Source organism: Pseudonaja textilis, chromosome 2 (genome assembly GCF_049901715.1).
Source record: "Pseudonaja textilis isolate UNSWEBS1 chromosome 2, rPseTex1.2, whole genome shotgun sequence".
NCBI lineage: Eukaryota > Metazoa > Chordata > Lepidosauria > Squamata > Elapidae > Pseudonaja > Pseudonaja textilis.
Genome location: NC_141991.1, coordinates 96,496,931 through 96,524,044, shown reverse-complemented (window position 1 = coordinate 96,524,044; position 27,114 = coordinate 96,496,931). Strand labels below are relative to the sequence as shown.

The 27,114-nt window shown below is 41.9% G+C and overlaps 2 protein-coding genes across 2 annotated transcripts; one reads left to right on the top strand and one right to left on the bottom strand.

Moving 5' to 3' along the window:
* The first annotated feature begins 77 nt into the window (after window positions 1–77).
* IER2 (immediate early response 2) lies at window positions 78–2,880 on the top strand. The gene has a single exon (XM_026696291.2). It carries the CDS (start codon window positions 468–470, stop codon window positions 1,191–1,193), a length of 726 nt encoding a protein of 241 aa, XP_026552076.1. The 5' UTR covers window positions 78–467; the 3' UTR covers window positions 1,194–2,880.
* A 13,491-nt stretch (window positions 2,881–16,371) lies between these two features.
* Window positions 16,372–27,099, bottom strand: WDR83OS (WD repeat domain 83 opposite strand). Its single transcript, XM_026696298.2, has 4 exons — window positions 26,958–27,099; window positions 21,851–21,956; window positions 19,081–19,178; window positions 16,372–16,597 (listed from the first exon to the last, which is right to left on the bottom strand). The coding sequence occupies exons 1-4, from the start codon at window positions 27,005–27,007 to the stop codon at window positions 16,531–16,533; spliced, it is 321 nt and encodes a 106-aa protein (XP_026552083.1). The 5' UTR covers window positions 27,008–27,099; the 3' UTR covers window positions 16,372–16,530.
* Between the last annotated feature and the right edge of the window lie 15 nt (window positions 27,100–27,114).

Genomic DNA, 27,114 nt, shown 5'->3' with positions numbered 1-27,114 from the left:
TTTTTTCTGAGCTCTGGTATACGCCACTTCAGCGTGGAGCCCAACTTCCAGTTCTTTGCTTAGCAGAAGGAAGCCCGCCGTCCGCTATCCTCGTCTCCTGGCGACACCCCCATTTGTTCATTTTCTTCTCCCGCCCTGACATTTCCGCCTGCCCTTCCCCCTTTCGGGAAGGGCGGCCAGTGGCGCGCAGTTACAAGGCCGGATGCGGCTCGCAGAGTGGGCGGAGGCGGCCCAGGCGCTGAGATCACCGGGAGTATAAAATGCAACGCGCTGGGCGCGGCTCCGCTTAGTCGGAACGGACGTCTCCGTGGCGCTTTGTCCGGGAGGTGTCTGCTGGGAAGAAACAGCCGGAGGCGCGCCACTTTCCCTTTTGGAGGAGGGGGGCGGGTGAAAGGCCAGGCGTTTCTCTTCCGACTCCGAAGAGCTTCAGAAGGGTCCAAAGGAAAGCCCGGAGAGCGCCCGCCAACATGGAGGTGCAGAAAGAAGCGCAGCGTATTATGACGATGTCGGTGTGGAAGATGTATCACTCGCGCATGCAGCGCGGCGGCCTCCGACTCCACCGCAGCCTGCAGCTCTCCCTCGTGATGAGGAACGCCCGCGACCTCTACCTCTCCGCCAAGCTGGAGGAAGAGGACGAGATGGGCGGAGGAAGCATGGAAAATTTTCCTGGCCGGCAGCCGCATCTAGACCTCCAAGGGACGGCGCCCAGCCCGCAGCATCTGGAGGGTCCTCCGGCAATCCTCTTTCCCTCAGCCCAACAGGAGGCGCCTCCACCCACGCCACAGCCCTGCGGCAGCCTGGATCCGGAACCTATGGAAACCCAGGAGGAGCCCGGCAGCAGCTTGCCCGCGCATTCCTTGACCCAGATGGCTTGGAGCCGGGGCGCCTCGGGGCCTCTGCTCGTCAGCAGGAAGCCGAGCCGCAAGCGCCGCAGCAGCAGCCTCGGCAAGATTGGCGCCGCCGAAGCCGGCCTGGTGCCTAGCAAGAAGGCGAAGTTGGCGGAGGAGGAAGGCGAGCGGCAGCCCCAGAGACAAGAAGGGCCCTTTCCGAGTTTAGCCCGAATCCTGCAGGACCGGTTCTCGAGCTTGATCCTCCAGCCTCCGCCGGCCAAAGGCGCCGAGGAGCCCAAAGCGAACTGCAGACAAGGCGACGGCGTGCTGAGCATAACGGTGAGGGCCGTGGTAGCCTTCTAAAGCGCCCCCGCCGGGGACTCGTAGCTGAAAACTTCTCCCGGCGGAGAAGCGGAGCCTGCGGAAGCCCCTCTCTGGGCAGAGGAGCTCAGTACCGCCTGTCTCCTCGGTGGCGGGACTTTGGCGGTTAGGACGGCGGGAGGCTAATGGTGGCGCGGGGAGCCCGAGTGAGGCCTTTCCGTCCCCCAGTCCTCCCTCCCCCTGCGAGTTTAGGCGAGAGACGCTCTGGTGACTCGGGAAGAAGGCGAGACAAAAGGCCGAGCGACGGCTGGCCGCGGAGGGCGCTCCCTGGAACTGGGACGCCATGGCTGAGCGCCGAAAGAGGAACTGGTCACGCCGGCGCGAACGTCGCTGTTCCTGGAAGAGGCTGAGAACTTGGGGTGTTGGGGCGGGTGGGGAATGAAGTCGATTCCAAGAATATGGGGAAAGACTTAGAAAAACCCGTCAGGCCTTTCAAATCCTGATCCGGGTGGAAAGCAACCACTATCTGCTGCGTGCACTTTTTTTTTTTTTTTTGTTTCAACTTTTGGTGCTAGTTCGAGAATAACGCTGCGTTTATTTTCGAGAACGCTTTGCGTTAACTTAAATTGCCAGTTCTGGGTTGAGGATTCTCCCTCTTTTCTGAAAGAGGCTTTCTTAGCAGCCGAGGCTTATTCCCTCAAGGGTTAAACAGCCCTGCTGAGAGCTTTTGAAGAAAAGCAGCTTTTGTCAGCTCCACTCCTTAGATATTGGGGGGAGGGGGGGGGAAACTACCCAGCATTCTTTTGCTCAGGGCCATCCCTTTTTTTCCCCTTATCTACTAATTAAGGATGATCGAGTGAGTGGCCTGTTTCTTTGTGCCAGAAATGCTCTCCTAAACCTGATTAGTCTTGCCAAAGCATCCATGGCGAGAGCAGCAGGAAGGAGAGGGGGAAAAAACGGACCAGTCATACTAGTATGACACATCTCTCATATGATGAGCATTTTTTGCATTACTCTGGGTCCAGGAGTGCAGGGGATTTCCTGTTCATGTTGCCTTAGCAGTATATGTGAGTGTGTGTGTTTGTGGCTGCTGTGTTTTTTTAAGGTGTGGGTGGAGCTCGTGATCAGAGGGAGAGGAAGATGATTGGCATTTTTTGTAAGATGTCATCTCAAACTTGGTGGCTTTCCTAGGTGACTGGCACTGTTGACTCGTTTGGGACAGTGATGAGGAATAATGTTGTGATATTCATAAAACATGTTTTTCCTTGTTATCCAGCTTGGATTATTTCATACCTAAAAAGGAGCAGTGAAACCTGTACTGTACTATGATCCTTATACTGAAGTGTTTGTAACGTCTTTTTCTTAAAACAAAAATCAAGCGATTCTGTGGAATTCCATACCACGTTTTCTTTTGTTCAAGAACTGCTGCTTTGTTTGCACAAGTTTTGAAGCAGTTCCTATTGTACCAGAGTTAATGTGTTATGAGGTATATATGTGTGTGCAATCTAGCTGTACAGTTTGGAACATAAAATGTTACATGTTCCTGAAGTGCTAGTTTCATAAAACTAGCTGTAGATTGTTCACTGTTATGGTACTTCGTTATGTTACATGTATGTATCTTACATTTTTCTTTTGCCTTGAAGAGGGCAAAAAAGCCCAAGCTTTTATTTCTTACCGTTCATGGTATTTAATATTTTGATTAGTAAAATAAAAAAATAATTAAAAAAAATCAAGTATTTCATTTTGCTAAAAAAAATTACCACCATGCAGGGTTATGATAGAGCAGGATGCAGGAGGGGAAATTGTAAGCTCTACCATGAAATAGACACAATCTCATGCTACTAAAAAGCACAAAAATATAGGCAATAAATTGCAATTGAAATTAATAGAATTGCAAATCCAAAGCAAAATATGTTTTAACCTCTCAGAAGCACATATAAAAACATTTCAGGTCCACCAGCAAGTTGGTTAGTTTAATGCTTAAAGTAGAACATACTGGATCAATTTTTCTAAAAAGGTCAGTTTAGAAATAATGGTTTCCAAGAAGGAAAATTCCTACACAGGCCTTTAAAACAGATGGAATTGCATTTTGCATCTCTCCATCAGGTAGCCCAGGTTGCATAACAGTACCTACCCTAGTTTCAGGGTGACTGACAGCATGGGAAAATTATATTTGGAGCTCCAGGAACTGAAGCTTGTAAACTTGTTTATGATGAACAAAAATAACTTCCGTAAATATGGACCAGCTGGACAGGATTGGCAGACAAGACCTTGGATGAGCTTTACAAAATATTTGCAAGTTGCAATATCTTGATGTAATCTCCATAGCAGTATGTGTCAACCCTTTCATAAATGATTTAGTGGTCCAACCCAGGTTGCCAATTGGCTCCCATTGGCCTTGAACATACTGCAAACAACCAGGAAAATCTTTTCCTTCAATGAGAACCTCCATAAACAGCATAGCTTACGTGGTCCAGCCAGGTGATTGCTGGATTTTTATCAGCAAGATGCTTGCTAGCCTGATAGTTCAGTAAGAAGACCTGGAACAAGAAATAATTAATGACTATTTAGATACAGTGAATTTAGCCGGTTTAATACTAAGCCTACTACAAGTGAGTTTCATGCTATACTTGCAAACCACAAATCAAGTGTTTAGTATTTAATAAATGCGATCATTCCCGTATAGATTTTAAAGCATTTTCCTCTGGATTCTCTGGTTTGAGTGGATATGTCATGAAATAGCTGAGCAAGCAGGTGAGGTGAGATTAATGATGATGGGGCCCCAAGGGCTAAAGGAACTCTGCTGTGATTCAGTGCTCAGGAATTTACTCCCTGTAATCTGAGCTGCTTCCAGTTGAGAGACCACAACCTGGTAATTTTCCTCCATAACAATCTGGTGATTGTACGTAGCCTATAGAATTAATTCCTCAGGAGCTTGAGGTTTCTGAAATGCAAATGAGTGATACAAAGTAGTTTAGTTCCTTTGGTTACTTTTTTTTGGTGGGGGAGGGGCGTGAATTAGAGATTGCCAGAGGCTGGACACAAGAATTTCAAGTCAAATTTTTATGGATGCTCAAACATTTCTACTTCAGAAATCCTGTATGACCAAGTTCTTCCCACTGCACACAATTCCCAGTACACAGAAAACTATGATTGGGCTCAAGCATTCTACTAAACCAGATTAAATAAGCCATAATTGGCTGAGATAGCAGAAGGGGTTAACAAAATTATGGTTTAGTACAATGTGTCATTTCTTCTATAGGTTAGTAAGAGGGAGAGATTTCAAGTTAAGACCAACTCTACATCTTCCCACAAAAGCTGCCACGCCTGTTGGTGAGTCAGTCCAAAAGTCAATCTCTGTCAAAGCTTGGCTGGGCACAAAAACAAAGAAGTGGTTTGGCATTAGTAAGATGATGGACTATGACCTACTTTTGTAAGTGCTAAGCATAGAATGCATACATAAAAGCAAGCTGCAAACCTGCGGGCCTTCCAGATGTTGAAACTGCAGCTTTTGCTACCTGAGATTCCTGGATGTTGCAATGATAACAAAATTTCCACACCTTTGTTTATTTAGTTTGATGCTTACCATTCATCTTCAGTTTACAGGCTTTGCTCTTTCTCTCTCGCCCCCACCTTCATCCCCACTTAAGATGCCGAACATAAGGAAGTCTGACTAGGATCAGAACCATGATTATATACATCGATCTCTGCTATTTCTGTTACTCTTAGTCAACGATGCTTATAGAAGACCTTACATTCTCCCATATTGTTACTCTGAGCTACACGTACAAGTAGGGTATAAATTAAGACAGAAAAACAAGCAACTTTCTTCAGCCAGATGCCTTCGTCTGCTGGACTATAGTTCTTATTAAACTAATAGCATAGAAATTTAACATAGTAAAAGACACTTTGAAGAATATTGTCCTATAATTAAGGATTTGAATTCACACACCTCTTTCTCTTGAACAAAACAAGGTAGGTAATTGAAAAAAGAATTGAGAAGCAAAGCACAGCATCTGGTTTAAAGATTACATGTTATTGCTATTTTATAGACATTCAGATATAACAAAATGCTAAAAATATGATTTGTGAGATCTCTTTCATAGTTTTGTATTTTTAAAAGCAATTGCTGAGTATTTCAAGATGAGATGCTGATCTGCTGAAATACAAGCCTACCAAGTACTTCTCAGTAACCTGTTGACTGCAGGAATGAGCAGATTCACTCGACCATATGTCTCAAACTTGAAGTCTAATTTACAGAATACAGAATAACAGAGTTGGAAGGGATTTTGGAGGTATTATAGTTCAAACCCCTGCCTATACCATTCCAGACAAATAGCTGTTCAACCTCCTCTTAAAAATCTGCAGTGGTAGAGCACCCACAACTTCTGAAGGCAAGCCATTCCACTGAATAATTGTTCCCACTGTCAAGAAATTTCTTCTAGTTCTAATCACTCTTTGAGCTTCCCTTCTGTTACTTCTTGTTTTGCCCTCTTCTTTGTGACTACCTCTGATATATTAAAAGACTGCTACCATGCCACCTCCAGTCCTTCTCTTCATTAGACTAGACATACCCAGTTCCTGCAACTGTTCACCATGTGTTTTGGCCTCCGGACAAAATCATCTCTGTTGCTCTTCCCTGCTCTCTTTCTAGAGTTCTCAATACCTTTTTAAAAATCATACAATAATTTTACTCACACATCCATATGGATCAATGAAAGAACGTTGCATCTGATTCCTTGGCCTTTCTTTACCAATGACCGAATTTCCATGATATCTATCACACTAATCCCAAAGGTGCTTTTTCAAAAGATAACTGGACTTTGTGTCTCCTTGAAGATGTTTTGCTTCTCATCCAGCTGAACTGAAGAAGCTTCTTGGATGAGAAGGAAAATCAAAAGACCAGTTGCCTTTTGATAAAGCACCTTTGGAACAACCATGACTTGGATGAATGAGAATCTCCATAGATACTTATCATGCTAGTCTTCTAAGCACTTGTAACACAGTGCCAGGTCCAGGAACTCATTGTTAACAACTTCAATGAGTAAGGAGAAAAAGGCGCTTGAAAATCTTTCTCACGGTCAAGATCAGGCATGCTTTGTGACATGCAGCGTTTGTTATTTTGTTTAAAACCTGTAAGTTTTCCATTGTGGGGGTAGATAATATTTTTATATGTTTACCTTCCAATACTGCCTTGAATTTTATTTTCTGGTAGAGAGGATTTTTTAACTGATTGAAATATGTGCTCTTTTCATCTTTATATATTTTATTAGAATGACTGAAACATTTCTTTTAATACATGATTTTAATTATGTTCTTCTGAAAATTATAAGGCACAGCCACAGGAGTCCTCAAGGTCCCTAAATACATATGTAACTTAGCATTATTTCATATTTATGGGTCCTAGAAGTATGAGGAAAAACCTCTCCTTGTCTTGTATCTTGAAGAGTAAATGCCAGTCTGGATCATGGTCTTTTTCAGCAGAAAGTTGCTCCCTCCAAGCTCAAAGGCCAAAATATCCTATGCCCCAGCAGTGGGCCCTTTGCCCATGTCACTGTCATTGTCTGTCATCTGAGTAGAACGTTTGCCTAATCTCGCTTTTGTTAGAATGCAAAGAACTGGAGCGTTAGAAATTAAACATTTCTCTCTTTTCCCTAGTATGCAATGTAATTATAGTTTGCATTTATTCTTAAGATTACTGTGGATGCGGGCATTTTTGCATTCCTAGCTCCTTTATGTTTGAGGGAAATCTTGACAGCCTTATACAATTCTGCCTTGCACCTAGGAGCCCTGTCATGTCATTGCCTGTGCAAGACACTCCCTCTGAGAATAGATAGAAAGGTCTTTGACAATGCCCCAAGCATATCTCCAGCAGAACAAAGGCAGCAGAACTAAAGGCTCCCACACACACAGACCGACTCTCTGCCAGGAATCTGAATTCCCTCCACCCCCTCGAGGCACAGGCTGAAGGACAGGAACCCACTCAATCTCTCCCTCTCCTCCCCCTCATACACACTCTTAAGTGAGGATGTGGGGCTGCACAGTGAGGAAAGTTTGGCATGCTAAACACAATCAGGGTGGTTTCCTGTGCACCAGCTACTACTGGAGACAGGATACTGGAGCGGATGGCTTGTTCTGCCTTGCCACCAGCCAGGCTGTATCCGGCACCTGCTGAAGTTCCTATGTTCTCATGGAGTGTGGGGAGGGGGCGACCCCATAAACATATACCCCTTTTATTGGATGATAGTTGGAGTCTGGTAACCACTCTCTTCTTGGACCAGGTAATTCTGATTAAAACGCTACATCAACTGATGTGCAATTTTACTTTTTTCTTTTCACAGAATTTCCTAAGATGTTATTAAATAGTGGCAAGAGAAAGAATGCCCAGTATTCTCTAGTTTAGAAATGTAAATGTAACTCAGAGAAAAACACTTTTGCATCAAAATAGAAGGAAAGAAACTCAATCAGGTGTAAAGGAAAGACTGGACATAAAAATTGGGGCATATGTCTCTGCGTGCACACACACACACACACACACAGTAGGTTTATATTAGTACCAGCTGTTTCAAAATTCTTGGGTTACTTTAATGGATGTAAAGAAAGATGTGTGTTCTGGTTACAAAGCTGGCAAATGAACACAAGTTCTAGCACTAACTAGTCCGCCTACACTTTGGCTGGAGGCTGAAATCCTTCATTAATTTCCTTCTTCCTATCCATTTTAACCAACAAATCTCAGCCTAAATAAGTTGTACTTTCTCCCCCCCGCCATCTTTAGAATCCTTTCTTTGGAGTATAGGCTCTTTATCCCTCAATCCTTACTTCTCACGACACCTATACCAGTAGAGTTGGAAAGTTGTATAAAAGGCATGTCGCTGATTGGAGTTGCTTTTGTTTAGCCAGCCTCCCTTAAGCAGAACAGGTACGCCTTTACCATTCTGCTTGTGCACCGCCTTACTGTTGGACAAGACAGGGATCCTACAATTACAACGCTCCTTGGCATGTGGAATTTCTATTGAATATGATCATGGGCAGGGAGCAGCCAGACAGCCTCATTAAATTGCTCCAACCAAGGCAATTATGGGCCCCACCTCAGAATAATTAGTACCCATGGGAAACTGCTTGGTAGACAGGCTGCAATAAGCTAACAGCTAGAGCAGGTTATGCTAGAAGCTAAGATTCCTGATGTTGTCATCTTCCCACCCGTCTTCCAAAAAGAAAGAAAGAAAAACTAGATGGTGAGAATAGAGAAGGAGCTTGGTTTTGGACTGTTTTTTTAAGGATGTAAGTGATACCTGTTGTCTATGAGCTTTAAGTTCAACCTTTACAGTAATAACTGGTAGACATGCAGAGTTAAACTTACCAACTAAGTCCTAAGGTTGTAAGGCTGAAGCAAAACAAAAAGTAAAGCAATACCTCTTCAGCATTGCCACATACTATTATTCTCTGACTTCTAAACATGTTTTTGTATCTAGCAAAGTTATCAAATCATGAAGCACCTAGCAGAATGAGGGAAAGTTAATATACTCCTGCATGTTTTTTGCTTCTGTATTCAGTAATTCCAGAGTTTATATTTATGCAGTTTTGATATTTATCGTTGTGGCAACCAATTAGTTTGTAACAACTTAAGCCAACTTTAAGCAAAGTAGAAAAGTGTCCTTTTTTAAAATCACAGGCTGAAATGGCTGATACTCTGCACCCAAAGCTTGTTTACAAGTCTTCAATATTTGATTTGGAACCAGACTCTTTTGGAACTGATCCCAAATTAATCAGAGAACCAGTCCTTGAGGGAACTAACCTTTGGGAACAGACAGGAATTGTATCATTGTTTAACCTTACTTTGGTTTAAAAATAAAAAAGGAATTTCAAGTTTTTCTTTCTATATCTTTTTAGAAAATGCATGAGATCAACGTGGTATTTCTCTTTTCTATATCTCATACTTTTAACAGATGTATGGCATTTTAGACCATTCTGGACCACTTGTCATACTATGCTGGGATAAAGCATTATAACCAAGCTGAGATGTTGGGGTAGAAAGGGTTGCAAAAAATATTGAAAGCCAAAGAAAAGAAACAAGGATGAGTAGGTTGCCTCCTCTTTTGAAGGTAGTCCAATCTTGAATTATCATTCAAGATTACTCAGGAGCCTTTTTGTCAGAATGTGATGCCTGCTGACACTGTCAGCAGTTCCCAAGTGTTACATGGGAAAAAGTTACACACTAAAAACTATGTGAGGTGAATGGGTTCTTAATTCCTTCTTGCCCAAATATTGGTCCTGATTCTATGGGAACTCTATTATTTCTCTAGAGGCATGGAGTGTAAGGACATATAAAGCGCTTTGATTAGACTGGGCTTTCTTTTTCACCTTAGGTGATGCTCTTGTTACCTCAAGACGTCTGAGACCATTTATCCTCCTACAGATTCATCTTTTGTTCCTCCCATTCTGACTGAACATGCTGGATCTCATGGGTGCAGTCTTAGGGAGGAGCCTTTAGAACACTTTGGCAACACCTTATACCTCATTTCAGCAGGACGGCCTTTGCAAATTTTCCTGTGGCAAGCTGGTCAGGTTGAAATAACAAAGGATGGCTGGCAAAACCTTATCTTTTATTACTACCGGTAGTGAGGAAATTTAGTGAGCTCTCAAGGCAGTGCAAGTTTTGAACTAAAAGGAACATCTTGGTGAAAACCACTGATAAATAAATATGATCATCAGTGCTTTAAGTTGTCTTTGTCTGGCCTCCCCATAGAGTATATTTAGTGTTCATCTCCTTACAAACTCTATCCTATTCTAGAAACTATGAATAGCCAAGCAATATTTTTCCTTATTCAATCATTATCCTTGAGCTGCTGCTTTCTTGGAAAGCAACAGCATCTGCAAAGCTCTGTCATACTCCTGGTCACCAGATGTTTTTCCTATCCAACGGAATCACACAAAAATAGTTCATCTTTTTCTCCATGTTCATAGAATGTAAAGCCCATGCCATTTTTGCCTCTCCAAATAATAAATTAACCTATATAGTTTTATATATATCTGCCACTAATTGTGTGGCCAAGAGAAATTTACAAAATCTCTTCGATTCAAAGATAAAAAAAACTTGGGTAGCAAAATATTTCACTAGCATCAAGGAATAAAACTCTGGTCTCAATCCCATTTCTTCTCAAAGTGGATATTTAGCATAACTACAGTAGTTGCTCACCAAACATATTGTACCAGTATTCCTGAAGCAAAAACATACTTAATTCAAATATATGGAATTTATATGAAGGAGAGAAGCTGATGTACTATGTGTATACAGATAAGTTTGTTGTATAGAATGTGAGATTATGCATGTACAAAAGTACGGGTGTGCAATGTCTCAGATTTGATTTTAAAAAGATGCTTCAGGACATGTAGTTCTGGCTGCCGCTATTTAAAACAACTGCCTCTTTTCTGATCCTGGGATGCTTTCAGAATTGCAGGCAGGTACTATTTTTACATTCCCCTTGCTTTAAATTCCCTTTGTGACTTCAGAAATGCTGAGGCAGCCCTAATAATCAGTGTATTGGTGCATGCAAATCAGTAAAACTCATAATTCCCATTTTGTCAGCTACAGGTAACATAAAAAGTAATGTTGATCTTTACAGGGCAGAAGAGGCCATCCTTCATATATAAAACAATATATCTTTGTGCCTGGATCTCAAAAGCTGCCTTTTTTCTTTCCCTGTGAGGGCCTAGGTTGCATAGATCTATGGCTACTTTGTAATGTTAGGTAACTGGGAAATGAAGAGAACAATGGCAGCTCTTAACAATGTCTGCCCACTCCTAAAATATTTTTCCATGCCCCTTGAACTATAATACAGAGGTATTATTTTAATGTTTGTGCCTTCAAGTCAGTTTTTGAGTCATGGTGACTGACCGGATAAATTCCTGCAACTTTCTTGGCAAGATTTCAGAAGTTTGCCATTGCCTACTTCTTAAGGCTGAGAGTGTGTGACTGGCCCAAAGTCCCCTGCTGGCTTTATGTCTATGGTGGGACTAGAATTCACATTCCTCTAGTTTGTACTCTGCTGCCTTAACTGCTACTCCAAACTGGCTTTCGTCATTGTAACAGTACTCTGTTTATCTGGCATACTTTCCTACATTCAACAGCAGCATTTCACATTAAGTAGTATATTAATAGCATCAGTTAAAATATTACATGGAGGCTGTAGTGGCAGGGTCAAAATATCAGTCATGTCACAGTCCAACCTATCTCTTGGGGTTATTGTTGAAGTTATGAGGGAAAAAAGCAAGAGGGAGACTATGTATGCAGTATTCAGCTCCTGGATGAAAGGCTAGATATAATTGATTAATTAATTAGCTAGCTAGCTAGCCACACTAGGCCTTCTTGATTGACAGGTTAGTAATCCCACCTCCAAATTGTGCTTTAGATGAGAACATAACTTTGTTCAGCAACTCCTGCTGGGCAAAGATCTACTATCTGTACTAAAGGTCAGACTACAGTTATCAAACAGGATACACTGCTCTATTTGAGGGAGGGGAAGCGGAAGGGAAGGGATTCATCTATAGTGCGGCCCAGAAATTTTTCTGCTTCCTTGAATTACGTATATTAGACGTAGTTCTCTCACTAAAATCAAATAGAAAAATCCTTAACATTTCTATACAGTATATTAATTACCTCCCCCACTTTATTTCAGGGCCATTCTTGAGGCTTTCTTATAACAAGGACTAGACAGAAGAACCTTCTAGCTCATTCAGCCCTTCTAAGAAAGACCACTATCTGTAGTTTTAATGTCAAGATTTTAACCCAAGTCTCAAAATGGCATCAACCAATCTTGCTGCAAGTGCGGATTCTTCCTTTACCAACCAAACATGTGAAATTAAAGCATAAAAGGGAAAGTTAGCAGGCAGAATTAAAACTCCCAACACTTCAGCTTAAGTTCTTAATATGACAATGATTTGCTGTGTCATTTAAACTTAGCCCTCAGCTGCTATGGCGCAATGTTTGTGTGCCATCGCACCGCCTTTGTTGCTGAGCTACAGATTAGCCTGCCAGTGTGATGTATGAACAGGAGCTGGGATTTAAGCAAACACAGATATGTATGTGCAAAGGCTGAAGAGCTTTTTCCTGTCTCCTTCCGCATCCACACAATTAAACGATGCCTAAATCTAGCTGTTCGGCCACCTGCTCCACAACCTAGCTAAGAAGCTGAGGAAATCTATGTCAGGGTGGATGAATGCACTCCAACTCAGAGCTTCATTAAGCTGTCTGGGTGGTGAGTGATTAAAAGGAGATGCTGATACCCCCTCCGGCTGCATTCCGCACTGACTACGCGGCAGCCTTCAATCCACGCCCACACACACACACACACACCCCGGTCTCCTGGCCAGCAAGTGCGGAAGTGAGGAATTTCCTGGCACCAGATGCGGAACAGGAAAGCGGAAATGAAAACAGCAGCAAGCCAAAATAGATTGGGGATGGGAAGAAGGGGTGGGTGGGCGCTCGTCTCTTAAAGGCACAGGATTATCCATAGGCTAGAAAGGAAATAAATTTATTGAAAACAGATGGGTGAGCGTTCAGGCAGAGACATGGTTTCTCTTTGCTTCTCCCCTGCCCCACCCCCACTATCCCCATACTCCTTGCAAATCGTCTTGCCCCATAACATACCCCCCTTCCCTTCATTAGCCCATTCATAACATTACACTGCATGGGAGCAATTTAGGACAAGACTGTAGGTGGCCTCTAGTGGTACAGAAAGAAAAACAATGCATCACACAGCTTTCCTTTCGAACAAAATGCCAGTTCCTAGCTCTGTCAACACAACACATGCTGTGAGAATTATCACCACCCCACCTATAAGCAAGCCTCACAAAGTTGAAAAAATATGCTCAGTTGTCCTTGAGAACTGTGTCTATAATAGAACTCTACAGATTTTGCATCCTTTTCTTCTTGCTGAGACGCTTTTAGTAGTCTGAAAGCAGGAAATACCGATTTCCCAAGCGACAGAGGCAATCTGCATTTGTGACAATGCAGTCGGTTAGCATTCCAGAATGAATCCGTATTAAAATGGATCTGAATAGAAATCCTTAGAAAGAAAGCCACAGTATTTAGCCGTATTTCTCAGAAATTTTTTTTTGCAGATGTGCTCAATATAATCTAATTTTTCTTCCTTATGATCTGTTATCAACATATAGGATACGCCAACAAATAACAGATAGTCCTCTGTATTCCCCACAAATTCAGGCCAGTCTTCCTTCCTACTGAATGCCAGACCATGTACTCTCCATCCTGATATGCACCCCTTTCCTCAATATCCCAGCTGTGCCATTTCCTCAGGCTGTTTAGCATTGTCTGGAAGTAGGAAAGCTGCAAGCAGGGAGTGGGAAGGGGAAAGAAAGAGATGGGAGCGCTCATGAATCACCAGATGCAATCCAGTCTTTGGAAGTTAGCCAAAGAACACTGCTTTGAAGCAACCCAAAAGGCCTAAAGCGGCCACTCTTTCACTTATGAATTGTTCAGTCTTGTTTGAGTAAAAAAAGATAAAAATATTCCTGAGTCCGTGACTAAAGGTGCTTCTAATTACTTTCTCAGAAATTAAGAGTGTTGTGGCCTCTCCATTCTATGCCTGCTCTAATACAAATTTGAACCCTTTTATACAAAGCATATCAACGAGGAGAATGCTGTTAAATACTATAGTACATAGATTAAATGTTCCTACAAAAAAGTAGTGGCACTGCATAGCGAATGAATACAATTCTCTCTGGATTCATCCAGTTCTTGATATAACTGAGGCAGTGGTGATATTCAGCCGGTTCGCACCGGATGAACCGGTAGCAAGAATTTGGTGTGGGTTGCCGAACCGGTAGTAAGTTCTGCCTAGCCACGCCCCCGACCCAGCCGCTCTCTGTCCGGTGCTCACTTACCCCACCCGCCTGACATTCGCCTAAGGTATATATTTCTTTTTTTCCCCTCGCGATAATCAGCTGTAGATAAGATCAGCTGTGCCGGGATTCCCCTTGCTGAGGCCCAGGAAGGCAAAAAATGGAGAGAGGAGCTCAGCCCCCCCCCTCCGTTCTTTTCCTTCCAGAGCCCCAGAAGAGTCTTAGGAGAAATGCCCCCCTCGAGGCTCCTCTGAGGCTAGGAAGCTCCCAAAACGGGTGGGGGCTGCAAAAAAAAAAAAAAAAAAAAGCTACACCCACCCAGTCACATGGCCATGCCCACAGAACCAGTAATAAATTTTTTTGAATCCCACCACCACTGAACTGAGGGTATCTTTTTAAAATTGTACTTGGAAAGATCCTTGTCTTATATACTTCATAAATAATAGTGCTAGAAATTCAAAACTAGTACATAGCTCTACAACACACTATTTTGATTAAAAGCTATATGGAAAGTTGGCTACTTCTATAGATACACAAAGCTTTATATTTCTCAAGATATTGTTTCTGTTGTATGCTAATTAGGTTCAAGTACCAATTTTTAAAATACACTGCTCAAAAAAATAAAGGGAACACAAAAATAAGACATCCTAGATCTGAATGAATGAAATATTCTTATTAAATACTTTGTTCATTACATAGTTGAATGTGCTGACAACAAAATCACACAAAAATTATCAATGGAAATCAAATTTAGCAACCCATGGAGGTCTGGATTTGGAGTTACACTCAAAATCAAAGTAGAAAAAACACTACAGGCTGATCCAACTTTTATGTAATGTCCTTAAAACAAGTCAAAATGAGGCTCAGTAGTGTGTGTGGCCTCCATGTTCCTGTATGCCCTCCCTACAACACCTGGGCATGCTCCTGATGAGGTGGCAGATGGTCTCCTGAGGGATCTTCTCCCACACCCGGACTAAAGCATCCCCCAACTCCTGGACAGTCTGTGGTGCAACGTGGCATTGGTGGATGGAGCGAGACATAATGTCCCAGTGTGCTCAATTGGATTCAGGTCCGAGGAACGGGCGGGCCAGTCCATAGCATCAATGCCTTCATCTTGCAGGAACTGCTAACACACTCCAGCTACATGAGCTCTAGCATTGTCTTGCATTAGGAGGAACCCAGGGCCAACCACACCAGCATATAGTCTCACAAAGGCGCTGAGGATCTCATCTCGGTACCTAATGGCAGTCAGGCTACCTCTGGTGAGCACATGGAGGACTGTGCGGCCCCTTAAAGAAATGCCACCCACACCATTACTGACCCACTGCCAAACCAGTCATGCTGGAGGATGTTGCAGGCAGCAAAACGTTCTCCACAGCATCTCCAGACCTTGTTACATCTGTCACATGTGCTCAGTGTGAACCTGCTTTCATCTGTGAAGAGCACAGGGCGCCAATGGCCAATTTGCCAATCTTGGTGTTCTCTGGCAAATGCCAAACGTCCTGCATGGTGTTGGGCTGTAAGCACTACCCCCACCTGTGGACGTTGGGCCCTCATACCACCCTCATGGAGTCTGTTTCTGACCGTTTGAGCAGCCACATGCACATTTGTGGCCCACTGGAGGTCATTTTGCAGGGCTCTGGCAGTGCTCCTCCTGTCCCTCCTTGCACAAAGGTGGAGGTAGCAGTCCTGATGCTGGGTTGTTGCCCTCCTACGGCTTTCCTCCATGTCTCCAGATGTACTGGCCTGTTTCCTGGTAGCACCTCCATGCTCTGGACACTACGTTGAGACACCTTTTTGCCACAGCTCGCATTGATGTGCCATCTTGGATGAGCTGCACTACCTGAACCACTTGTGTGGGTTGTAGACTCCATCTCATGCTACCACTAGAGTGAAAGCACCACCAGCATCCAAAAGTGACCAAACCATCAGCCAGAAAGCATAGGAACTGAGAAGTGGTCTGTGGTCACCACCTGCAGAACCAGTCCTTTATTGGGGAGGTCTTGCTAACTGCCTATGCTTTCCACCTGTTGTCTATTCCATTTGCACAACAGCATGTGAAATTGATTGTCAATCAGTCTTGCTACCTAAGTGGACAGTTTGATTTCACAGAAGTGTGATTGACTTGGAGTTACACTGTGTTGTTTAAGTGTTCCCTTTATTTTTTTTTGAGCAGTGTATGTTCATTGATGATAAACTTATTTCTGGACCACACTGGTTCTTTTTTCTATGGAGCAGATCCTCCTAATAGTCCAGGAAATACACTGAGAATTCTTTGTTTATATAGGCTTGGCTCAGAGTTGTACTCAAATAAAATGCATTCTTAACATGTTAAGAAAATTTAGCAAGGTAGCCAATGCATATTTAACAATAATTACTTTATTGATATAGCAAAGTAAATATTCCCAATATGCTGCAATAGCATACCTGTGCAATTAAATTTATGTTGTGTAAGAAAACCTTTCACTTTGAACCTATCTACTTGGGAAGATGAGTTTTAAAGAAAAGTGTTATCTTTTCACCAAGGAGGAGACATGGGCTGAGGATTTTGAAGATAGGACATCACTACAGCAGAAATAGACAACCTGGAAAAAAGAGAGTAGTGACAGAATTAATGTAGAATCCTTAACATTTTATCCACAGTAATATCAAAATTAATTACAGTTATCCCAACTTTCCAAAATAGGTAGTCAAATTAAAAATACATTTGCTCATCAAACTAAATTTATTTCTTGAAGTGTTTTCCTCAGCAATAATTAGCAACTGAGAAACTAAATGAACACTTCTTGCCCTTGAAGCCTCAACTATCTGACTAATGGTACTGGCTCACAAAACAAATACCTCCACTCATCCCGCCAGGGCTGCACCAGAGCCGTGCAGGCTGGGCAGAGCCAGGAAAGCAAGCTGCGGGTGTGCACCCGCCTGCCAAGCGAAAGAGCTGGGCCGACCCAAGCTTGGCTTCCTTCCCAAGTCCCTCCAGCGCAAACCCGAAGGGGCCACTGGGAGAGGCCACCTGAGGCAGTGATAGCACCCACCCATCCGTGGACAGGGAAGCAAGGTGACGGCCTGCGCCACGTCCTCCTCCGAGCTGAACCCCGCCGAGTGAGCGCCTCTGCCCAATGCCCGTGCCGCTGTGTTTGGAGCTGCCGGCGCATTTGGAGATGCGTGGGGACGGGGACGAGTTGGGTGAGGGGTGGAAAGGACGGGCGGCTTCGGGCTCTCTCTGCTGGACCCGTCGGCCAGGGAAGCAGCGCTGCTGTCACCTCGCCTCCCTGTCCGTGGATGGGCAGGTGCTATCACTGCCTTGGGCAGCCTCTCCCAGTGGCCCCTTTGGGTTCGGGCTGGAGGGACTTGGGAAGGAAGCCAAGCTCGGGTTGGCCCGGCTCTTTCACTTGGCAGGCAGGCGCGCACCCGCAGCTTGCTTTCCCAGCTCTGCCCAGCCCTGGCGGGGGATGAGCGGAGGGCCTGGCGGGGAGGCGCTCGCTGCCTAGGCGACTCTACTGCCGGGCAGGAGGACCCGCCTGTCAGCTGTGCTGGGTGCCCCAGGCGAAGCTCTTCGCGCTCTGCCTGGCACCAGGCAGGGATGGTGGCTGGACGCTTCTCCCGGGGTGGGCCAATCCTGTGCTGCGGTTCCGGGAGATTTGCCTCCCCACATGGGGTTAGGCTGCCCTCTCGGGCAGGGGAGGCTTTGTCGTACTGGTAGTAGGGCATTGTTTTTAAAAGAATTGACTTTGCCTTCGAAGGCGAAGGGAAGGCTGCAACAGGAGCGTCTGAAGCCGAGTGTCTCCACCGGGCTCCGGTTGCAGGGAGAAGCACTGGCTGGCCGCGTGTTGCTGCGCCAAATGCTGCGGCGTTGCTATAAACACCGCGGTAACACAGGGAGAAGGGAAAGCAATGGTGGCGTAAGGTCTCCCGATACGAAGTACCCCACCAACGCTGAAGTCAACGCAGGCAGCACCATATCTGGGTATGCAACAAAAGTACTTCCTAACGGCAAGCCTCCCCCCACCATTCTCCCCCATTTTGCATGTTTAATATAGGCCTTAATTTGGGGGGAGGGGCTTAATTTGATTTTATGCCTATAAAACATGCTGGAACTTCCTATTGGGGGAGGCCATATTGTTGGAGAAACATGGTATCTACATACATAAATCTTATACACAGAAAACTTCCTCGTACAAAAATAAGAGTATAAATAGTTTTTCAATAAAATAGCAAAAAAAGAAGAAAGAAGGAAATACAGGTAGTTGGTAGTTGCATTGTAAAGGAAAGAGAAGAAAAAAAATGGAAGGAAGGAAACTGAATAAGGATGAAATAAGAACTTATTAAGCAGGGGGAAAAATAAAAAGCAGCCCTGTTAAGGCTTCACAAAGAGTTTAAATTGAATAAGCAAGTTGAGTCTTCCAAGTGATCTAATTTTCAAATGCATTGATATTTTCAGGCATTTCCTCCCTGTAGAAATAAACATGAAAATGTCTGGAGATCAGATCACTGAGGTGACCTGGAGCTTGTGGTGATTTATAATCTTAGGTTATTATTCTCCACATGTAGAATGTGAATGTCTATAGGCAAATTTGTCTGAATCCCTCATATACATGTTAAAGGAAAAGAGACAAATGGAGATGCTCAGGCAACAGAAGCTAACAAAAGATTACCACAAAAGCTAGTCTTCTAGATTCCATTATTTGGCCATTTTTCTTATCAGTGGGTGATATACCCCACTGTTATTAAAGGAGTATAAACTCAGCAGAAAGGAGGAAGAGAAGGCAGGTTCAATTATCAATCTACAATGAAGCATCAAGGCTACACTTTGATGAAAAGCGAAATAGCTTTTACTTTGAACATAAGTATTATAAAATGAGTCACTATCAGAGGGAAAGCTACTCAAATTAAAAGAAAAACAAGAATCAGTAAGCTTTTTGATCAAGTAGACTATTTGGAATTTTGTGAACTTTGTAATTAGCATTCCTGAGAAAGTATTTCCAGGGTATGACCTATGTATTCAGAAATGAATACCATAGCAAATCAGACATAATACAAGTCTGAAAGAAGTAAAAACACGGCTTACATGAAACTGCTCATCATCTGTTTGGTGTCTTCTGAGCTTCTAGAATTGGCAAAACTGATAAATGAGCAGTAGACAGCAATCCAAGCACACCATTTTAACTGCAAACACCATGGAAAAATATTATGAGAACCTCATAATACAGGTGTGTATCACAGATACATCAGAGTTATTAAAGTTTAACAATATTATAAATATTCCACTTTCTTTTTCCTGTGAGTTCAGGAACAGCCTGTTGTTTTAAAAATTAATAAATATTGCTAAAGCATAATCATGACAAAGTTACTTATAGAATACATATGACAAAAATAAAGCCATATTAATGAACTCAGACTTTTTCACTTGGTTCTATTGAATTAAATGCCATTAACAATGAGAAATATAAACTGAAAATTCTAATTTCAAAAGAAATATATTTGACATATGAAGTTGTGTGATTTAATAATCCTAACAAGAAAAATATATATGTTGAGAATTAGTACTGCAGAACTTCTAAGGAAGACTAGAAAAAGACATCAATGGTTATTCAACATTTTATTAACACATTCAGAATTGAGACAACCATAACCTAAATGATTGAGAATCTTTACAGACATTCAGATAGAAATTTTATTATTTGTGAAAACCACATTTCAACACACCGTTATTACAATGTAGGTCTTTATGGATTTTTCCTAAACTTTGTATAGTGTCACCTCAAATAGAAACTCATGCAAAGTGCTCTCTCACTCTCTCTCCCCCTCCCTCTTTCTCTCTCTCTCTCTTCCTCCCTCCCCCCCTCAAGATTATTTTAGTTAAAAGATTTCATATTACAGGTGTGGACTATTATTATGTGAATAATGCCTTGGTCATCTGTAAAAAGAAAGATGCTGATGATTGAGGATCAACTAAATGATACTGAGTAAGACTTAAATTTATCTCATAATTAAACTGAATTTCGATATATATATTAACCTGATGATGGCTTCTCAATTACATTACTGTAATTGCTATTTTGTGCAGGCCATCCATTCAGAACAGTTGAATTACTATTAATGTATGTCTGTTAATGCTAAGAAGTGATCTGATACAATTAAACTCTTAGATATTTTAATCTAGAATTGAGATCTGAATGAGTTGTTGTAAAATAATTGCATATATTTTCAAAAACAATGATATATGATGGTACTATCACCAGTAATGGGTATATCACTTTTACACAGAAGACACATTATCCTGTAGGCACAGTTAAGATCCCTTAGGGAGAATCAAACTGAAATTAATGAAAAGAGTCCTCACACAGGATATATCTTTATGTATTTCCTGCAGCATAGATAGCAAAGCATTCCTCTAATGAAAGGAATTTCATTTAACTATTCTATCATTTATAATGCCCCACAATGCTTATACAGATTTTAAAGTCAGTTTTGATTTCTTCTGGAATAATTTACACTAGTACATATCCAACAGCCTATATAAATTTAGCTAAAACTGTTAAAAATAAACTCCAAATCAATATGAATTGAAACATTAAGCTATTAATTTATTGCTGAAAGTTCAATAGTAACTAGTCAGCGTTTGAAAGTTGGCAGAAAAATTTCTGAGAAATACTGTGTAATCAATCCACATGGAGGGAAATAAGCAGTGGGGTGCCACAAGGTTCCGTCTTAGACCCAGTACTCTTCAATATCTTCATTAACAACTTAGGTGAGGGAATAGAAGGGGAACTTACCAAATTTGCAGATGATACTAAGCTGGCAGGAATAGCTAACACCCAAGAAGATAGGCTTAAGATCCAGATGGATCTTGAAAGACTAGAACACTGAGCCGTATCCAACAAAATGAAATTCAATGTAGAGGAAAGTTAAGTCCTACACTTAAGCAAGAAAAACCGAAAGTACACCTATAGACTGAATGAAACCAGGCTCAATAGCAGTAACTGTAAGAGGGATCGTGGAGTCTTAGTGGACAACCAGCTAAATATGAGCCAGCAGTGTACAGCCACCGCCAAAAAAGCTAATGCAATCCTAAATTGTATTAACAGAGGGATACAGTCAAGATTAAGGGAAGCACTAATACCACTCTATAAAGCCTTAGTAAGACCACACCTAGAGTACCGCATCCAGTTTTGGTCACATCATTATAAAAAAGATGTTGAGACTCTAGAAAAAGTACAGAGAAGAGCAACCAGGGTGATTAGGGGACTGGAGGCTAAAACATACAACAAACGGTTGCAAGAACTGGGCTTGGCTAGTCTAGTAAAGAGAAGGACCAGGGGAGACATGATAGCGGTTTTCCAATATTTGAGGGGCTGCCACAGGGAGGAAGGGGTCAAGCTATTTTCTAAAGCGCCTGTAGACCAGACAAGGAATGATGGATGGAAACTGAACAAGGAGAGATTCAGCCTGGAAATAAGGAGAAACTTTCTGACAGTGAGAACAATCAACCAATAGAACAGCTTGCCCTCGGAAGTTGTGGGAGCGCCATCACTTGAGACTTTCAAGAAGAGATTGGACTGCCATTTGTCAGAAATGGTGTAGGATCTCCCGCTTGGGCAGGGGTTGGACTAGATGACCTATAAGGTCCCTTCCAACTCTGATTATCTGTTATTTAACCCCAGAAAGAAAGAAACCTGGAATTACAAATAATCCAGATTTTATTGAAAAATGCTAGGATTATAATATCCAATAGCAATTCAGTAATTGTATAATAATATGTAAGTAGTAAAACATTTTACTTGATTTGTTCAGCTCTTGATGTCTTTCAGTCAAAACCTGGGTATTCTAATACTCACTTTTAGCATTAAGCCACACATGCTGAAAATCATCCCTAGCAAATTCATATAATCTGGTGTAGGATCCTCTAAAGTAGGGTTGTTTTCTGTAGTTGGAGGCTTGTATCTGCAAATAAAAATTCATTATAAGGAAAAGCAAAAGTATTACATTGTATTCAAACCCAAAATAAATATTTCCAGCAACAATTCTGAAGTGATGAGCAAAACATAAACTCTACTTTCCCTGCAAAAAATAAAATTTTCATACAAGTTCAAAAAAAAAAAAAAAAAGGTATCAATATTCAGTATTTTTCCCCAAGTGAACTTCGGCACACTGCAGAAAGCTCTCTCTAAATTTTAATTAAGGCTATTCTGTTTCAACCACTTCAAATAATAAAGACCAAACAATAGGAGAAGAGTCTTGTTTTAATATGGACAAAAAAGAAAAACAGATTATGAGTAAATTAAATTAAACTCTATAATATTTGTGTACAGGTAGTCCTTGTTTGACAGCCAGTTTGGTGTAGTAATTAAGGCATCAGGCTAGAAATTGGGAAACCAGGAGTTCTAGTCCTGCTTTAGGTATAAAGCCAACTGGATGACCTCGGTCTAAACATTTTTCTTAATCCTAAAAAGGAGGCAATGGTAAACCTTCTCTGAAAATCCTTGCCAACAAAACTATAGAGACTTTTCCAGTCAATATCCAAGAATCAAACATGATTGAATGGAAGGAAAAAAGGAATTCTTATTTAGCAATTGCCTTGTTTAGAGACCATCACAGTTATGGCAGTGATGAAAAAATAACTTTACAAATCCTCACATTTATGACCCTCACGGCTCTGTAAATGAAGTTGGAGGAAGAATATAAACATTGTAGTTTCACCTAGTGACCATTTCCCTTAATGATAAGACTTGCTAGTCCCAGTTCTGGTTGTTAAAGTGTAATCTAGTATATTAAATAGTATAATAAAAAATATATTATGAATTACTGGCTAACTGTTCAATATGTAAGGCTCACAAAGGTAGTACTTAGGCAATCAGACCAAGACTGCCTTCATTAAATGTTGTGGGTGTAAAACATGACATCACCAGATTGCATTGTTTAATGATGGCAATCCAGGCAGTCCCAGTTTCTGTTGTAATCCCTGGAGTGAGAAGAGGTACGAGTCCCAAGTAAGGAGCACAGGAGGAATTGTGCAGGTGCCACAGGAGGCACTGCAGCCACTAGGAAGCACCAGCAGGTCGGTGTGGGCCTCAGAGGCTGAGGAGGGCCAGCAAAGGTGCTGCAGACAGGCATGAGCTACAGATGACGGAGTGTACTATAGAATATGAGATCTCTGGGATCTCATAGTCCATAATGAGCTCCTCTGGGGAAAAAAACAGAAAAAAATTACTTACTGGAGCGACTTGCAAGCTTCCCTGCCAGTTTTCCCATTGACAGTTTGCTCAAAACCGGCATAAAGGCCCTCAAATGGCAATCACATGATGTGGCTTGCTGTGATGTCATAATTGTGGGCTGGGCACCCAAGCTCCCAGATCGTTATCAGACAACCATAGGGATGCTGCAACAGCTGGAACTTCAAGGGCTGATTGTAAGTCCATAGTTCCAGTGGGTTCAGCACTACTGTATCTTTGAATGGTTAATGAACATATGAATGTAAACCAAGTACTATCTGGGTAGGCAACCAGCTTCAAGGGCTGGTTGTAAGTTTGTGATGTAGTTTTGCAGTGCCACTGTAACTTTGAATGGCCACTGAATTAATAGACATAAACCAAAGCCTATCTGTGTAGGAAAAACTAACATTTAAGGGCCAGAAATCAAGATGAATTATCTCTCTATATTGGATTCCCTTGACCAAAGGGGTTTTTTAAAATAAAAACCATGAAAAAGATATAGAGCTCTTTTCTAATCTTTCTTCTTACTATGTTGGCCTATTTAGTTTGTTGTATGCCCTGGACATCCCACAGGTTGTTCAAAAGTTTGCTTGACAGAAAAGAGTAAAAGCAGCAGTACAGATTACTCCTTAATCATAAAACATCTCAATGCAGAGAGATTGCAAATCTAGTACAAATTTGCAACTTGCTGTACACTTACTTGGATATAAATCCTTCTAAAATCAATTGGTATAGCCGTAAGTCATCACACATATGATTGTACAATCTAATTTGTAGTAGCCCAATTTAACTACATTGTTTAACAAGGGTATATTTCTACAGCTGCACTTGGCATTACTGAATTAGTTACTACCATCTGCTCTTAGTTATTTCTTAAATTTTGAGATTAAACAAAAATAATACCCAGAAAAACTACTGGAAAAAATGTGACTATTATGGCAAAAACAAATCATGTTGTACATTATCTTAATTTCAGATAAGACAAACATGATTATCAGGATCAGATTTGATAGTTGAAGTCATGAGATTAAATTTCACTTGAACATTAGGAGTGCTTTGGAATTGTTGGAAGAAATGTCCATCTAGGTTCAGTTCCAAGTAGGGAGAAAGACACTGGAAACATGGAGGCTGCTTGGAAGGATTGTTTAATGGTTAACAGGACCACATGGGTTTGAAGTCCTGGATAGCTCACCACATGGAGTGAAGAGTGAGTGTCATTTATACCCTCTCTTGGGCTTTGAACTTGAACTTCCTATTCCTGTGGCCAGGGCATGTATTCTATTGGTTGCAGACTCCCATGTGGAGTCATGTTTGTCTGAATTAAGGTTGGTTGAACCTTAGGCTGATGTAATGAAGGGGCTTGGTTGTGCCATGTGGTGAGCTCTGCTGATACCATAGATAATCCTATTATGTCCTGGGGGGTCATGTCTTAATCCCATCACCTTGAAGCTGAGGTCTTTTGTTCTGTAGATAGGCTGCCTCAGTCCTCAATGGACACCAAATATCTGCTGGGGCCAGGGAGCTGCAAGAGCTGCTTTGTCTTTAAAAACATGTTTCTTCTTTTCTCATCCAGGAAAATATAATATTCTGCCTTTTTAATATTTCCTAAAATATTTCATTCTTCTAAAAGGGTGGGTGTTGACTGTCTTCAGAATAACAACGGCAATTGCTGCATTCTCATTGGGAATCTCAAGCTCTGTGATGAGCAGAGAATGGGATTAATTCACCCTTCCCCACCTTTTCACATCCTTCTTGATATGCATTTATAATGGATTTTTAAATGTAATCATGAAAATGTATTTCAATAATTCTATTTTACAGATTCATATGCAAACAATCACTCCACTGTATTTCTTCATTCAGTTTTCCAATGTACTTCCTGAAACTCAAGCCATAATTACTAGTTTTGGTTTTTACTAAACTTCACTACATGTATTCTATAATGCAGAAAAAATATGTCCACATTTTATCTAAGGTATATTGCCTCTTCCCTCATGCATATCAAGTAGTATAGCAAGCATACTCAACCAAACATAAACTTATTGATAATTTAGTAATGTACTTTTAAAATAAAAGGACTTGAGCCATGCCTATCTTATTTCAATATACCAATGCATTTTTCTCTAAACTGAAGCTTTAGTTTGAAATTAGCCATATCAAACTATGTTATGCTTTCCCAGGCTTTATTCAGGTAACAATTTATCCTTCCTTTGAAGTTGTAATATTAAGTATCCCTGGGCCTTTCTACATAGTCATCAATTAGTACAACTACTAAAAGTAGTTACGCTAGAATTAAAAGAACTGGGCAACAAAGAAAAAAACCCACCTCTAGCTCTTGTTATCATTTCATTTTGTATGTGTGTGTGTGTGTGTGTGTACATACATACATACATACATATGTTTTCTTAAGTTTTCGCGGGTACTTACATGTATGGTATTCAGCTTTGTTCGGGTATTTTCACACGTCATTATAGTTGTGCTTTTAAAGTTGTAGCAACGTTTCTGCAGAATCGCATCTGCCATCATCAGGCTTCTGTATTGACGAACACAGGTGAACACAATACAGAAGCCTGATGATGGCAGAGGAGATTCTGCCGAAATGTTGCTACAACTTTAAAAGCACAACTATAATGATGTGTGAAAATACCCCCAAAAAGGTGAATACCATACATGCATACATACATACATATACATACATACATACATATATACATATATATATGGATCTTTGGTTATTCGGGTTTTCTCCCGCGTAAGATTGGAAGTATCTAGGCAACGTTTTGATGAAGTCTCATTCATCATCTTCAGGCTTGTGTCTTCAGCTCTGTGCTTCTGTGCTTGTAACGAAGCTCACATCACTCTGAGCAGCACAGAGCCGAAAACGCAAGCCTGAAGATGATGAGACTTCATCAAAACGTTGCCTAGATACTTCCAATCTTACGCGGGAGAAAACCCGAATAACCAAAGATCCACAAATACCCGCAAGAACCTCAGAATATATATATATTCTTGAGTTTTTGTGGGTACTTACAAGTATGGTATTCAGCTTTGTTTGGGTATTTTCCCACCTCATTATAGTTGTGCTTTTAAAGTTGTAGCAACGTTTCAGCAGAATCTCATCTGCCATCATCTGGCTTCTGTATTGACGAACACAATACAGAAGCCTGATGATGGCAGATGAGATTCTGCAGAAAGGTTGCTACAACTTTAAAAGCACAATGACGTGGGAAAATACCCAAACAAAGCTGAATACCATACATGCCATACATGCCATCTCTCTCTCTCTCTCTCTCTCTCTCTTTGCAGACCCACCCATAACTAGCAAGGCCAACGTCTCCCTTACCTTTCAAAATTAAACGAATATGTAAATAACCTCTTTCTCTCACCAGATTACTCATGGGTATTATTGCCGTAGATTCAGGGCCTACTTTGATCGTTTGAAACTATCTGCCCTTTCGCAATATTCGTCTCTACTAGTAGTCTCCCTTTTCTACCATGAAAAGACGTGTTCCCCGCCGCATAGCCTATGCGATTTTTCACTCGTCCCTAAAACGACAGTAACCAGACCCCCCACCAACTCGCGACTTCGTTACGATGTTGCCATAGTGACCCCGGGCAAGTCACGTGTCATCGTGCGTGACTTGTCCGTTCAATCTCCTTCCGTTCTACAGCAACTCCGGACCCAAGTCGTGAGGTTACCATGCCAACTCCCAATCCCACGCTGCAGCCTGACCTGAGAATGCGGTTGGGACGCCGCGGATCTGCCATACTGTTGCTAGACATCCCCCTGAGCCGCGGAATACACTACTGTGCTGAGAACGACCTCCTTTCGAGGCTGCAGCAACTTCCGCTTCCTTTCAGAGCCCAGAGGGGGGGTGATTAAGACTGTA

Coding starts and splice junctions, on each gene's coding strand:
- WDR83OS (XM_026696298.2), bottom strand. CDS start 27,007: ATGTCTAGCAACAGTATGGCAGATCCGCGGCGTCCCAACCGCATTCTC. Junction 21,957..26,957: donor CGTCCCAACCGCATTCTCAG/GTCAGGCTGCAG, acceptor TTTTATTTGCAG/ATACAAGCCTCCAACTACAG. Junction 16,598..19,080: donor CAGATGATGAGCAGTTTCAT/GTAAGCCGTGTT, acceptor TCTTTTTTCCAG/GTTGTCTATTTCTGCTGTAG.
- IER2 (XM_026696291.2), top strand. CDS start 468: ATGGAGGTGCAGAAAGAAGCGCAGCGTATTATGACGATGTCGGTGTGG.